The sequence below is a fragment of the Vicugna pacos genome, chromosome X (genome assembly GCF_048564905.1).
Source record: "Vicugna pacos chromosome X, VicPac4, whole genome shotgun sequence".
Taxonomy (NCBI): Eukaryota; Metazoa; Chordata; class Mammalia; order Artiodactyla; family Camelidae; genus Vicugna; species Vicugna pacos.
This window is the reverse complement of record NC_133023.1, coordinates 40876547-40891814: the sequence shown is the minus strand read 5'-3', so window position 1 is coordinate 40891814 and position 15268 is coordinate 40876547. Positions and strand designations below refer to the sequence as shown.

At 41.8% G+C, this 15268-nt stretch overlaps 1 protein-coding gene across 4 annotated transcripts in view; it reads left to right on the top strand.

Moving 5' to 3' along the window:
* The window catches only part of SHROOM4 (shroom family member 4), a 196683-nt gene that overhangs the window by 158210 nt on the left and 23205 nt on the right, over window positions 1–15268 (top strand). For all 4 annotated transcript variants that reach the window (XM_072956511.1, XM_072956512.1, XM_006217833.4 and 1 more), the window contains 2 exons: window positions 221–2705; window positions 5917–5978. In XM_072956511.1, coding sequence (XP_072812612.1) covers window positions 221–2705; window positions 5917–5978 — 2547 coding nt within the window. The remainder of the gene's footprint in view (window positions 1–220; window positions 2706–5916; window positions 5979–15268) is intronic.

Here is a 15268-nt window from a genome sequence, read left to right as displayed (position 1 = left end):
TCCATAGATCATCTTGTCTCCCATTTTCCCACATTTCTGTGCCACCCCTAAGTGTCCATCTCTTCCCCTGTTTCCCTTCCTTCTTCTTTTGCCTCATCTCCCTCTCCTTGTGGCATGTGTGTCTCTGGATTTTCCTGCCTTCTCCTGTGGCAGGACTGGCCATGGTGGCAAAGGGATCCGGTGACGTTGCTGACTAACCGGTGTATCCTGTGTCTTTCAGTGACGTGTGCGTGCAGTGGTGTCCCCTCTCCCGGCACTGCAGCACCGAGAAAAGCAGCTCCATTGGCAGCATGGAGAGCCTGGAGCAACCAGGCCAAGCCACCTATGAGGGCCACCTCTTGCCCATTGACCAGAGCACATACCCCAACCAACGTGATTCAGCCTATAGCTCCTTTTCGGCCAGCTCCAATGCCTCTGACTGTGCCCTTTCTCTCAGGCCAGAGGAGCCAGCCTCTGCAGACTGCAGCACGCAAGGCCCCGGGCCAACTAAGGCCCCTAATGGCCGACTTAACGTGGCCGAGACCTCAGGAGGCGGCCGGCTCACCAGTGGGGGACACCTGACTCCAAGCTCCCAGACGTCATCCCGTCCCCAGGAGGTCAAGCCCTCAGGGCCTGCCAAGGCTGCCAGGGGTCCCCCACAACCTCCAGTGAGGCGAGACAGTCTTCAGGCATCCAGAGCCCAACTCCTCAACGGAGAGAAGCGCAGGGCTTCTGAGCTTATGGACTCCTTGCAACAAGAGAAACCTAGCTTAGACACTGTGCTCTCCCCAAGGAACCCTAACAAGTTCTGCTGCCTCAGCGGGCCAGACCAAGTGACAAATGAGGGCCATCAGAACTGTGAGCTCAGCCAACCCCCTGAAGCCAGCCAGAAGGGCTCTGAGCATCTACTGATGGAGGCCTCGGCCAAAGCTGTTGGATTCCCAAAAACGTATGACAAAGCTTCCAGCATAGATTCCAGCCCACTCAACAAGGCTTCAGCAGAGCTGGCTAAGGCTTCCTCTTTTGGCAGCCCTCCACACCTTACAGGACCCGCAGGGCATCGTCATAGTGCCCCGGAGCAGCTGCTGGTGTCCCACCTGCAGCACATGCACCTTGACACTAGGGGCAGCCAGGGGACGGAGCTCCCAGCTGGGCAGGATGGGCAGGAGTGGACTGTATCCCCTTTGCACAGCAGCCACACTGGGAAGAAAAGCCCATGTACCCCTGCGGGAGGAACCCAGGACCAGCCTAGCAAAGAGAGAAAGACCAGGCCAGTGGATGAGAGGCCTTTTGGTTCAGGGTGCCAGAGCCCAAGCAGTTCCCCACATGGAGAGGCGGATGGACACCCTCCAGAAAGAGGTTTCCAGGAGCCAAACAGAGCAAACAGAGCAGACAGTGAATTGGCCAGCCAGCCACCCTCTGCTTCTGGTTCCCTTGCTCAACCAACCAGGGACTGTTCTTCAACCACTAAAGTAGCTGGCAGCACAGAGGCAACTGAAGAAGGGGACAGTGAGCCCAAGGAGTGTGGCCGGGTAGGTGGGAAGCGAAACGGAGGGACCCGGGGCCGCTCGATCCAAAACCGGCGGAAGAGTGAGCGTTTTGCTACCAATCTACGTAACGAAATTCAGAGGAGGAAGGCCCAGCTCCAGAAAAGCAAGAGTCCCTTGACACAGCTGTGTGACCCTAAGGAGCCAGTAGAAGAGACAGAGGAGCCCCTAGAAAGTCCACCACTTCCTGCCTCGAACTCATCCCTTCTGTCTTCATATAAGAAACCACCTAGCCCCAAAGACAAGCTCTTCAACAAGAGTATGATACTCAGGGCTAGGTCTTCAGAGTGCCTCAGCCAAGCCCTGGAGGGCCATGAATCTAGTACGGGCTTTGAGGGACAAATGAGCCCAAGCCAGAGACCGGGTCAGTCTTCTTTGAGCCTGAACACGTGGTGGAAAGCCTCCGACCCATCCTCCTCAGACTCGGAAAAAACAAATGTTCACCGCGGAGTCCGCGGAGGTCATTGGAGGTGGTCCCCAGAACACAACCTGCAGCCACACGTGGCACTAGCCATGGAAGGCCCTTCCAACCCAGGTGACAAGGAATTGAAGGCTTCTAGTGCCCAAGCTGGGGAGGAAGCCATCCTCTTGCCCTTTGCAGACAGAAGAAAGTTCTTTGAAGAGAGTAGCAAATCCTTATCTACATCTCACTTGCCTGGTTTAACCACTCATAGCAAGACTTTTACCCAGAGACCAAAACCTCTGGACCAAAACTTCCAGCCAATGAGCTCCAGCTATAGGGAATTGAGGCGCCATCCCCTGGACCAATCATATCATTCCACTGACCAACCGTATCACGCCACAGACCAGTCGTATCATTCCATGTCACCCCTTCAGTCAGAAACTTCCACTTACACGGAATGTTTTGCGAGCAAAGGTCTAGAACAGTCCATGTGTTGTAAGCCACTCCACTGTGGTGATTTTGATTACCACAGGACGTGCTCTTACTCCTGCAGTGTCCAGGGAGCTGTAGTCCATGACCCTTGCCTTTATTGTTCTGGAGAAATCTGCCCTGCTTTGCGAAAGAGAAATATGGTGCCAAATTGCTACAACTGCCGATGCCACCACCACCAGTGCATTCGGTGTTCAGCTTGCTATCATAATCCCCAGCACGGTACCCTCGAGGACAGCAGCTTGGCACCAGGCAACACTTGGAAACCTAGGAAGCCAACGGTGCAGGTGAGGACTTGGTTCTTGGATGGGTGAGCTTCATTATTCTCTTTGTGAGGAGAAAACTAGGCAAATCATTGGAAAAGACAGCAATTCTAATGCCTTAAAACTATATAGTGCTGACCACACCAGAAGATAGCTGACTAACCTTGGGCAAGACACTCAGCCACCAGAATTGCAGTTACCTCATCTTTCGAGTTAGAATAAAATAACTTTTGCTCCACAAAATGGACAGAACTGGGCTTCATAGCTTGACTGTACAGTTGGTATCTGAGTGACCTTAAGTGAGTCATTCAACCACCAAAAGTGGTAGTTACATGATTTTTAAAGGGAAAATTAAAAAAGAAGTTTTACTTCATAAAATGGCCAGTACAAAATAAGGTTTTATTACCTCATCTCTAAAGGAGAGGAAAATAATGGCTGCCCCTTGGATTGGTTGGGAGGATCAAAGAAGATTGTGTAACACAGAGTGCCAGGCTCAGTGCCTGATACAAACCAACATGCAGTCCCTTCCCTTTCCTGCTTTAAAACTATTTGAAGCTGCCAAATTTGCAAATGTCTCCCAGGCTTAGCTCTCAGAGATATGATTGTCTGGTTTTCTGAAGGGCATATTCTTTCCCTCTTCTGCTGTCTGTCTCTGTCAAAGACCCAGGTTGAAACTGGCTGTGGCTCTCCCCTGGTTATGAACTACAGCCCTAATACAAGCCACCACCATCCCCCAAGGCATCTCTGGGAGGACTCTGTATGCCCTTGCCAGCTCACCGCCAAATTTCTTCACCACGGCTTTTCTAGGGCCACCTTTTGGCTGGTGCACTCAAACCAGAAGTTAGTTATTGTGTTGAATTGTTGCACAGACCGACACTTCTGAATGACTTAGTGTATGAAATTGCCCAATACATATCCTTTGAAAAAAGGAAACTTAGGGGTAAAAGAAGCCTTACACAAAAGAGTGCATACTCTACTGTTCCCTTTTATAATGGTCTTAAGTAATTATTCTATGGGAAAAAAATCAGAACAGTAGTTGCCTGTGGAAGGGTAGCATGGAGATTGGGAAGGGACATGAGGGAACTTTGTTGGGTGTTTATATTGTTCTCTATATATATTTTATTGACGTATAATCAATTTACAAAGTTGTGTTAGAACAGAATCACAGACATAGAAAACAAACTTATGATTACCAGGGGGAAGTGGGGGGAGGAATAAATTGGTGGTTTGGGACTTGCAGATCCTAGCTATTATATATAAAATAGATACTGTTCTCTATCTTGACAAGAGTCTGAGCTACACAGGTATATACATTTGCCAAAACTCAACAAATGTATACTTAATATTTGCTCACCTCACTGGAAGCAAAGTTTGCCTAAAAATATTGTAAAATAATATCAAACTTTATTTAATGATATGCTTGCTTAATTTTTTGAAGTTTATTGATCTATACAACTTATTTTATAGGTTTTACCATATAGATATTGCACACAATTTGTTATATTTACCCCTAAGATTTCATGTTTTTGATGCTATTGTAAATAGCATTGTTTTCGTAAGGTCAAGTTAAAATTCTTTACTATTATGTTATAATATAATAGTAAAATTATAAATTCTTTACTATTATATTATAATAGTAATATTATATATTATTGTTATATAGAAATGCAGTTTAATTTGGTGTATTGGCCTTGTGTCCCGCAACCTTGCCAAACTCACTGTTCTTGGTAGATTTTAAAAGATTGTTTACATAGACAATCATGTCATCTGCAAATAGAAGTAATTTTGTCTTCCCTTCCACTATGTATGCCTTTTCTAGGAGAGGGGGGCCCTATTTCACCATCTAAGATATCCTATACAGTATTTAGTAGAAGTGGTAAGAGCAGATGTTATTGCTTTGTTCCCAATTTTTCACTGTTAACTTTGATGTTAGCTATAGATTTTTTGTAGATGCCTTATGTAACAGGTTGAGGAAATTCCCTTTTATTCCTAGTTTGTTGGGAGAGCTTTTATCAAGTGGATGTTTGATTTTTTTCAAATGCTTTTTCTGTATCTATTGAGATGGTCATATAGTTTTTCTCTTTTAGTCTATTGATACGATAAATTACATTGATTGATTTTTGAAACAAGAACCAGCCTAGCATTGCCAGAATAAATCCCACATGGTCATGGCATCTTAGCCTTTTTATATGTTATCAGATTTGATTTGCTAACATTTGGTTTAGGCTTTTTGTCTATGTATATAAGGGATTTTAGTCTGTAGTTTTTCATGCTGTCCATGTCTAGTTTTCAAATCAACATGCTAGCCTTACCAAGTGAGTTGGGAAATATTCTCTTCTCTTCTGTTTTCGGGAAGAGTTTGTATAGAATTGATATTATTTTTTCCTGGAATGTTTGGTAGACTTCATCACTGAAGCCATCTGGGCCTAGAGTTTTCTTTGTGGAAAGATTTTTAACTACAAATTCAATTTCATTAATAGAATATAGGGTGATTTGGGTTATATGTTTCTTCTTGAATGAGCTTTGGTAGTTTGTCTTTCAAGGAATTTGTCCATTTCATTTCAATTTTCAAATGTATGGGAACAAAGTTGTACTTTGAAATGCATCAAGAATTTAAGATGAATTTGTGGATGGATAGAGGAGTGAATAGATATGTGATAAGGCACACATAGTAAAATGCTAATTGTAGAATCTATACAGTGGTGGATACATGGGTGTTCATTGAATACTTATTCAACTTTTCTGTATGTTTGAAAATATTGATAATAAAATATAAGGGGGAAAAGGAGAGGAACTGTAAAATTATGGTTTAAGGCCATTACCTGGGTTTGAATTCCTAAGCATTCTCTTTTTAAAAAATGGGGCTAATAACAGTACTTCATAAGTTGTCCAGGTCTCCGAGTACTGTCTTTGTCTCTGCCTGCCCTCAGCAGCCCAGGGGCCTCCTGACAGAAAGGCAGACCTCTAGGTACATAGTCCTCTAGCCTGTATGGAATAGTAGAAGGAACCAGTGTGTGTGTGGCGGGGAGCTGGCCTGGGACGGGCTCCTGACCTCTTCACATTTTTTTAAATGGAGGTACTGGGGATTGAACCCAGGACCTTGTGCATGCTAAGCATGTGCTCTACCACTGAGCGATACCCTTCCTCCCCTACCCCCGACCTCTTCACACTTTTGAATCCATCTAGATACCTGGCTGTTCAGAGCTCCCTAACTTATCAGAATTTTTCTTTGCAGGAATTTCCTGGGGACAAATGGAAACCAATAACAGGAAACAGGAAGACTGGCCAGTCAGGGAGGTAAGTGACCGGTCAGGGAGTCAGGGGGAGTTAGTACCTCTGAGGCCTCTATGGTTTATTGATAAGATTTTCTATTTGCTCCGTTTCCTTTGAGGTACCTGGTCTGGTGTCCATACCAAGGACTTGATGCCATAGATGTAATCCAGCCTGCCCCCCAACCCTGGCAGCTGAGCTATTGACCAGACTGATCGCTAGCACATTTTGGAATATGTAGTAGTCAGGAGTATTGTGGGACATGGTGCCATCAGCTCAGAGGCCTGAGGCAGGGACCAGCCCATGCTGAAACATAGATGGGAAGGCATAAACTCTGCTAGTCTTCCCAGCAGACACTGGGCGGTCCAGTGAAGAGGTAAGACTGTCCAGCTACTGCTGTGCCTTTGCCTCAGAGTGTTTCTTGGATTCTATCACCTTTCTTTTTTATAGGGCTTGTTAAGTACTTAAGGTCTGCTCATTAAAAGTCCAGGAGCAGATCATGCTAACAATAGGTTAAAATTCCTGAAAGAAGGCAGTGACATTTTACAAATGGTATATATGGTTTGGACTAAAAAGGAAACAGTTGCTTGGTTGGAACCCTTAAGGAAAAAAAGTGGCCAGAGTGGAGAATGCTCCTGTCATGTGAGGAGCATGGCACCTGGTACTCATGCTCCAAAGAGATGAGCCCATCTGCCATAGGTGACCATGAGGAGGAGACAGTTACCTTCTCTACATTGCTCTCCATCTGCTTAGTAGGACCTTCTCTTTTTGAAATTTCTTGATATGCTCTTTCAGCCAGTTCTTCTCCAGGACCAATTGTATAAGAGGCCCTTAAATTATATTGAATCTTTAACTCTAAGTCCAGGAATGAAGGAGGGACAGGGAAGATGGCTCTTAGCTGTGCCTCTGGGCATGAGATCACGTAGGGAGAGAACTAGAATCTGGGTCTCCTGACCTCTGAAGAGCCCAGGGTTCTTTCTGGGGGGTCTACATTATCCCCTGTGGTTTGGTGATGTAGTCAGGAAGAATTTGGGCTTTCTTTTGACTCCAAAGTCTGGGAAACCTATCAGTTTTCCGGTTGGCAATGGAAAGAGAGGAACCCCACATTTATCGATCATCTACTAAGGGTCAGTCACTGGGTTTGGATCTTTTTATACCTGTAATCTCATTTATTCTCCACAATAGTTCATTTTACTACCTAGTTTATAGATGAGAGCCAGAGAGGTTCTATAACTTAGCTGAGCTCACACAGCTCAAAAGTGATGGAGCCAGGATTCAGACCTAGGTTTGTCTGGCCCCAAAGTTCATGCTTTTTCCATTATAACTGCTTCCATTAGGATCCCTAAAGAAACCCTTCAAATGGGTCCCTTAGCACATCTCAGGAATATAAGGCCTGGATGAGGATACTACGGGATTCTATGGCTGGGCTTGATTCCCCACTGTGGGCTGACTTGTACCATGTTCGTGGAGAAAGCATTTCGGTCTAGTGGGTCTGCTGAGTTTCCCCTATTAGACTGAGGCCATTGAGAAAGGAGAACCCACCACAGTCATGGATGTACTCTCTGTGCCTAGCACAGTGCCTGACACAGAAGTTGCTCAAGAAATTTTCGTCATTTGCTTGCCAAATGCAGAAACAGAGTCTCCTCTGCCATTGAATGGGTGACATGACACACAAATAATAATGCTAACATTTCTTGAGGACAGTAGTCTATTTTATTCCATTCAAAGCATTTTCCAGATATGTATTTCTCATCATAACCTTATGGGGTAGGTACTGTTGGTCTCTCCATTTGACCGAGAGAAGGAACTGAAGCACAGAGAGATCTATTCATTTGCCCAAAGTCCCACAGCTAGGAAGTTGACTAGACCCAGTCAGTCGAGCTTCAGAGACACTGTTCTGAACTACATTGCTTCTCCAAAATGGTTCTCCTACCCATCAGCCAGTCAAGTAAGAGGACTTAATTCAAAACCTAGTGTGTGTACAGCCTGTTTCTAGGCAAACAGGGAAATATGAGAGATAGTATCAGGAAGCATAATGCCTGCCCATCCACAGCTTGGAGCAAGAACGACTAACCCACACAGAGTTAAGCAGCAGTAATAATAAATTACAATTTATTATAACAAATTACCACTAGCAAAACAACCTATGTGCCACTAGCTAAGTTACATATATTATGTTTTATCTTCCCTGAAACTCTGTCAGGTAGGCATTATTTTAACTAGGACAGTGATTCCCAAAGTTGAGTGTGCATTAGAAATACCTGGAAGGCTTGTTAAAAAATAACCCAGATATGGGGGGAAGGGAACTAGCTCAGTGGTAGAGCACATGCTTAGCATGCACGAGGTCCTGGGTTCAATCCCCAGTACCTCAATTTAAAAATTTAAAAAAAATCCAAGTGGATAGTCGATCCCAAGGCACCCACCCTTCCTTGGAGTGTGATTCAGTAGGTGTGGCGTGGGGCTCAAAATTAGCATTTCTAACAAGCTCCCCAGGTGATGCTCATGTAGCTGGTCCTGGGATCACACTTGGAGAACCATTGACTCCAATAAAGAATCCCAGGTTCAGGAGACCTAAGTAACTTACTTAAAGACTCCTAGCTACTAAAGGGACAAGCCAGGTTTTAAACTCAGGGGAGTTGCTATAAGATGAAAAATGTCAAATAAAGGGTTTAAACTAGCAAAGTTCTGGTGCATGGTAAGCGGCCAATACATGATAAGTATTATTGTGCCCTATTGAAGTTCATTAGAGAGCAAGAAAACTAAAGGCTGGGGCCAGCAGGAGGGAAGGCCTGGAAGGGAGATTAAGCAGGGTGTGTTGGTAGAATAAACGCTGCTGGTGGTTAAGAGTGCCAACCTTGAAGTCTGTCTGCCTGGGTTCAAACCCAGGTTCTTCTGTTCTCCAGCAATGTGAACTTAGCATGTGGCTTGCTCTGCACCCAGCTCCTGCCCCTCCCTTTCACTCCACCCCATCAATTTCCTTATTTGTAAAATGGGGTAAGAGTACCTACCTCCTATGGACTGTTGTGGGGATTAAATGAGTTAATCTATGTAAAGCATTTCAGACAAAATCTGGCACCATAAACCCTCATAAATGTTAATTGTAATAAGGAGGAGGAGCAAAAGGAAGAGGAAAAAAGGGAAGAGGAACAGCAGAAGCAATGGTAACAGTAAAAAAAATAAAGGGTAAATAGTGAAGTGTTGCACCAGTACAGTTAGGCCTTCAAAACGAGATGGGATGGCAAATATGAAAGCAATTGAAGGTTATTGATCAGGTAAGTGACATGGTAAAATTGGCACTTAAGGCAATTTGATAGCTTTGCAGCCTAGATGGGTTGAAAGGAGACCAATTAGGGGCAGTGATTCAAGCATGAAAGAGTGCGGCCCTGGATTGGGAAAGGGTGGGGCACATACAATAGGAATGAAGCAGAAGGGATAGATAAATATGTGTGATATTTAGGGGGGAAAGTGTTTATTCTGAAAACAATATTACAGGAAATTAAAAACAGAAGAAAAAGTATCCTTATTCTGACCACTCTGACCCCCTGATTGTTTTCATTTCCCTGCTAGCTTTTATCTCAAGGCATAGAGATTTGGAGGGTCATGATTATAATAACTACGTAAATGTGATTTTTTTGTGTCCTGCTTTTTTCCTCACTAAGCATTACTTGGTAAACAATTTTTCATGTTGCTATAAAGGCTTCCTCAATAGTTATAAATTTTAATGGGTGCATAATATTTCACCAGCTTAATGCACTCTAATTTGCTAATCATTCCCAAATTGGTGGATAATTAGGTTGTTTCCAATGCCTTGCTGTTATAAAGTAATGCCACTGAAAAATTTTGAGCAGCTATAACCTTTCTCTCATTTTGAATTATCTCATTAAAAACAATTATCCAGAGTTGGGATTACTCGTTGAAAGAAAATGAAAATTCTTATTATTCTCAAAAGATTTCACCAAACTGCCTTACCCAGAGGCATTTTACTCTGCTGTTAGTGATGTATAAGGATACTCATTTCCCCCAAACTTGCCATCATGGAAAAAATTTCTTTTTCTAATGTAATAGGTGTAAATGGAGCCCATTATCATTTTAATATGCTTACTTTGATTATTCTAGTTTGAACACTTTCCGTGTATTTATTTCATATTTGTCCTCCTCATGTGAATTGTTGGTTCAGATGATTTGCTCACAATTATGGGACAACTCTGGAGAGAAAAGTAGAGAGAACTCTGTGATTGGAACTTGGGAAAGAAAGGAGATAAGTCAAAAATAATTCTGGGGGAGGGTATAGCTCAGTGGTAGAGTACGTGCTTGGCATGCACGAGGTGCTGGGTTTAATCCTCAGACCTCCATTAAAATACATAAATAAGTAATTTTTTAAGCCTAATTACTCCCCACCCCCAAATTTTTTTAAATAATTCTGAGCCCCAGTGACTTGGAGAAAGTTATTGACATAGTGGGGACAGGTGAGGAGGGGACCTGGTTTGGTGGAGATGATAAATTTGAGGTGGGATATGTTGAATTTGCAGTTAGTGAAAGAGACAAGGGGAAGCTTTTGAAGAGGCTTATCGATCACCCAGCCAGCGGGGGTAGGATGAGGAAGAAGAACTAGCAAAGGCAATTGAAGGGGTAAGCAGCTGGAGTGGTCAGGAGGAGAAGGATGCCAGTGCACCATCACAGAAGATAAGTAGAGGACTGATACTAGCTTTGACAGTTTGGACTCACAAGTTACCTTCAAGAAAGCAAACTTAGTAAAGTGGTGGGCATGGAAAGTAGATGGCATGATGGTCTATAAAGAGGATGTATAGGGAAGAAATGCACACAGCTTAACACATCCTAAATTCACCTGTTTTAAATGCAGTTTCATGAGTTTTGGTCAATTTACATGCTATGCAATCATCACCATGATCCAATTTTAGAACATGTCCATTCCCCTACGAAGATCCCTTTTGGCCATTTGCAGTCACTCTATTCCCACCCTCAACCTCAAGCAACCACTAATCTACTTTCTGTCTCTAGGAGTTTGCTTATTCTGTACATTTTATATAAATAGAATCATACAGTATGTGGGCTTGGCTTTTTCGTGTCTGACTTCTTTCACTTAGCAGGCTTTAGCAGTTCCTCTGTGTTGTAGCATGTATCAATATTTCATTCCCTTTTTTAAGCCAAATAATACTCCATTGTATGGACATAGCATATCTTTATTTATTCATTCATCCATTAATGGACATTTGGGTTGTTTCCACTTTTTAGCTACTGTGAATAATGTTGCTGTGATCGGACATGTACAAATTTCTATGTGGACATATTTTTTAATTCTCTTGGGTATATATTTAAGCATGGAATTTCTGGGCTGTATGGTAAATCTGTTAACTTTTTGAGGAACTGCCCATTTTCCAAAGTAGCTGTACCATTGTACATTTCCACCAGCAAAGTAGGAGGCTATCAGTTTCTTTTTATTAATTTTAATGCAATGGTTATGTGTTACTGTGTGATTTGGAAAATCATTTAAATGAAGAATGCGTCAAAAGACTGTGGAAAACAGTATGGAGATTCCTCAAAAGACTAGGAATAGACTTCCCATATGACCCAGGAATCCCACTCCTGGGCATATATCCAGAAGGAATCCTACTTCAAAAAGACACCTGCACCCCAAAGTTCATAGCAGCACTATTTACAATGGCCAAGACATGAAAACAGCCTAAATGTCTGTCGACAGATGACTGGATAAAGAAGAAGTGGTATATTTATGTAATGGAATACTATTCAGCCATAAAAAAGAATAAAATAATGCCATTTGCAGCAACATGGATGTTCCTGGAGAATGTCATTCTAAGTGAAGTAAGACAGAAAGAGAAAGAAAAATACCATATGAGATCGCTCATATGTGGAATCTAAAAAAGAAAAAACGAACATAAATACAAAACAGAACCAGACTCATAGACATAGAATACAAACTTGTGGTTGCCAAGGGGGAGTGGGGTGGGGAGAAACAGACTGGGAGTTCAAAATTTGTAGATACTGACAGGCATATGTAGAATAGATAAACAAGATTATACTGTATAGCACAGGGAAATATATACAAGAGCTTGTGGTAGCTCACAGCAAAGAAAATGTGACAATTAATATATGTATGTTCATGTATAACTGAAAAATTGTGCTCTACACTGGGATTTTACACAACATTGTAAAATGTAAGTCAATTAAAAACAGTTTTAAAAAAGACATTTATACATTTAAACATGTTTAAAAACAATTTGGCTAAGAAAAGGAAGGAGAGACATGGGGTGGTGTTTGGAGGGGGAATCGGATTTAAGTTAGTGGTTCTTAAAACACGGTCCTAGGACCAGCAACCTCAGTATCACCTAAGAACCAAGGTAGAAATGCAAATTATTATGCACCCAGACCTACTGAATCAGAAACCGGGTTGTGGCCCAGAGATCTGTGTTCTAACAAGCCCACTAGGCAATTATGATGCAAGCTAAATATATGAGAACCACTGGTTTAAGTGAAGGTTTGATCAGGATTTGGAAACGGGTTTAAGTTTAAAAACAGAAAGGAGAGGTCAATGGAAAGGGAAAGGATATTGATGCTAAATATAAAGGAGGCCAATCACAGCTTACAATCTAAAGGAAGATGAGAAGGCCTACTAGGAAAGGTCAAGGGCAGAGATGACATTTAAAGAGGAGAAATCCTGATGGAGTTTCCGCTCACCCTTCCCCCTCCACAGACACATTTTTAACATTTCTTATGTCATTTCTGTCACAACTGGAATGACGTGCGTAGGTGGGAAAATCAAATGTATATTCTTGAGCCACTCTCTGCCTGGAAACCCACAAGGAATTTTAATTCTAGGTAGTTACACTCTTGGTTGTCTCCCTCCACTGTTATTTGGTTTGTGTGCAGAGAATGCAAATGCATTTTAATATTAGCGGGAGGGAAAAAACTTGGTGAGTAGATCTGCTGAGAGAAAAAGCCACCTAAGTGTGAAGTATTTAAAAGCCAAAAGAAATTCTTTTCTGGATTATCTCTTGGTTTTCTGTCCTTGTGATTGCCTCCTATGATCCTTTCCAATTTTCTACCTTTCACAGACCTTTAGAATGTGTAGGGTGTTTTTATATACATGGCCTCAGTTAATCCTCGCAACAACCCTGTGCAGTTCAGCCATACTTTTGCCATTTGACTGATAAGGAAGCTGAGACTCAGGAAAGGTATTACTATACTATTATTAATAACAACCACAACCAAAGGTAGAATAGACACATTTATTGTTTATTGTGTGTCAGGCACTGCTATAAGCATTTCACATAAATTCTTTTATTTATTACTAATCATGACCCCATGAGATAGTTGCCATTGATTGACCCAATTTTACAGATGAGGAAACTTACAGAGAGATGAAAGTCACTTGGCCCAAGGTCAAACAGGCATCTGACTCCAGAGCCCATTACTTCTGGGGTCATACAGCAAGGACGTGACAAAACTAGACTACTATCCAGGTTCTTCAGTTGTCAGCCTAGGGTTCTCGCCCTTCTCTTGATCATACCCCATTATAAGCAGAATATGGACTATCTGTACAGATTTCCTACTTGCCAACTGAGTGAAAGAAAATGGATAATTCCCAGTCGAATCTCACTTCCCTAGGAAGAGTATACTTTTCAGGAAGGCTTTACCAGCTGAGAAGAACACAATCTTCAGAGGCACTGAAGGATTTGTCAAAGAGTGCGACAAAGCTAATTTAAATACTTGGGTATTAATTTAATCCTGGGCACATAGAACTTATTCAAGGAATATTGTAAAACTCTAATGGGAAAAATAAAGACATGAATAAATGCACAGATATACTCTGCTTCAATTTGGGAAGACTAAATACAGTAATGATTACAATACTCCCTAAGTTAATAATATATATATGTAATGCACTACTGATTAGAGTCATTGTGGGATACTTTATGGAATGTGTCAAATTCATAGTGAAATTTATCTGGAAGAATAAGAGGGCAAGAATACCAAAGCATACATTTATTTTAAAAGGTAATGATGGTAGACTTACCCTATCAGATTTTAAAGTCTGTCATAAAGTGACAGTGATTAAAACCATATGATAGTGGGTTGAAAAAAGTCAAACAGTGAAATTAAATTTAAAAAAAGACAGATTCTAGGAACAGATTCTAAGAATACAGAGCACACTGGAAGCAACCATGAACTGGGAAAGCAATCATCTCTCTTCAATAAATGTTGAGAACTTTAGGTATCAATATTGAGAGTAATTAGCTTAGAGCCACAGCACATACAATATTCTGTAGTAAATTTCAGAAAGCAGATCAGTGGAATAGCATATTCATTCCAGCTATGGATGGAAGATAAATTTGTGTCTGTTAAATGGAGACAAGATGGATGGTTTCAAATATATAAAACTTGGCAGAGTAGGGGGAACCTTTGCACAACAAAATGTAATAAAAAAGCTAAACAACAGAATGAGGGGAAATGTCTTGGGTCAGCATCACAGATAACAGTAATTGACTGTCCAAAAAAATATAACAAATGGATACAGCTAGAGAAGGTCAGCTTTCAGATTCAGCTTCATAAAAGGGCAAGGAAAATGAACAGGCAGTTTACACATGAGTAAATAAAGGCAGTAGAATCACTGCATGGAAAAGTCCAACCTCTCTACCAATTGAAGAAGGGCAAAGAAAAACAGCTTCAAGTTATCCCAGTCTGCTTATTAGATTATCAATTAATGGAAATTATAAATAGAAATGACAAAACCCTATCTTGACAAGACTCAAGGAAACACTATATGTTTCTGGGAGCAGTCTTAAATTGGTAGAGCTTTCCTAAAAGACAATCTAGAAATCTGTGACAAGAGTTACAAAACTGTTTGGACATGTGCTTTGACCCCGCATACCCCCAAGGAAATTGACCTAAAAAGAAAAAAAAAGAATTTGTTTAAAGATATTTGTAGTAGTGCTATTTATAATCATGGAAAAGATTTGCCAATCTCATATATCATCCTGATGGAATAGAATCTAGCCATTAACAGTGACAGGTATACAAATACTGGCTCTGGCACAGAAATGGGTATTTGTAATAATATTAACAAAAAAGGCTAAATTCTAAATCTCACATTGATCATAGCCATATACAAAGAAAATTCAGAAAGGCATCTGGTAAAATGTAGATAGCTGGAGTTAAATGGACATGGTGTTCTTTGGGTGCTTGTCAAGTTGCTGGAATTTATAATAAAGAAAGTCTGAAGAAGAGGCAGCCCACTTTGGTTTGATTTAGGCCTGTGAAGTTAAAGATCAAAGGTTTTG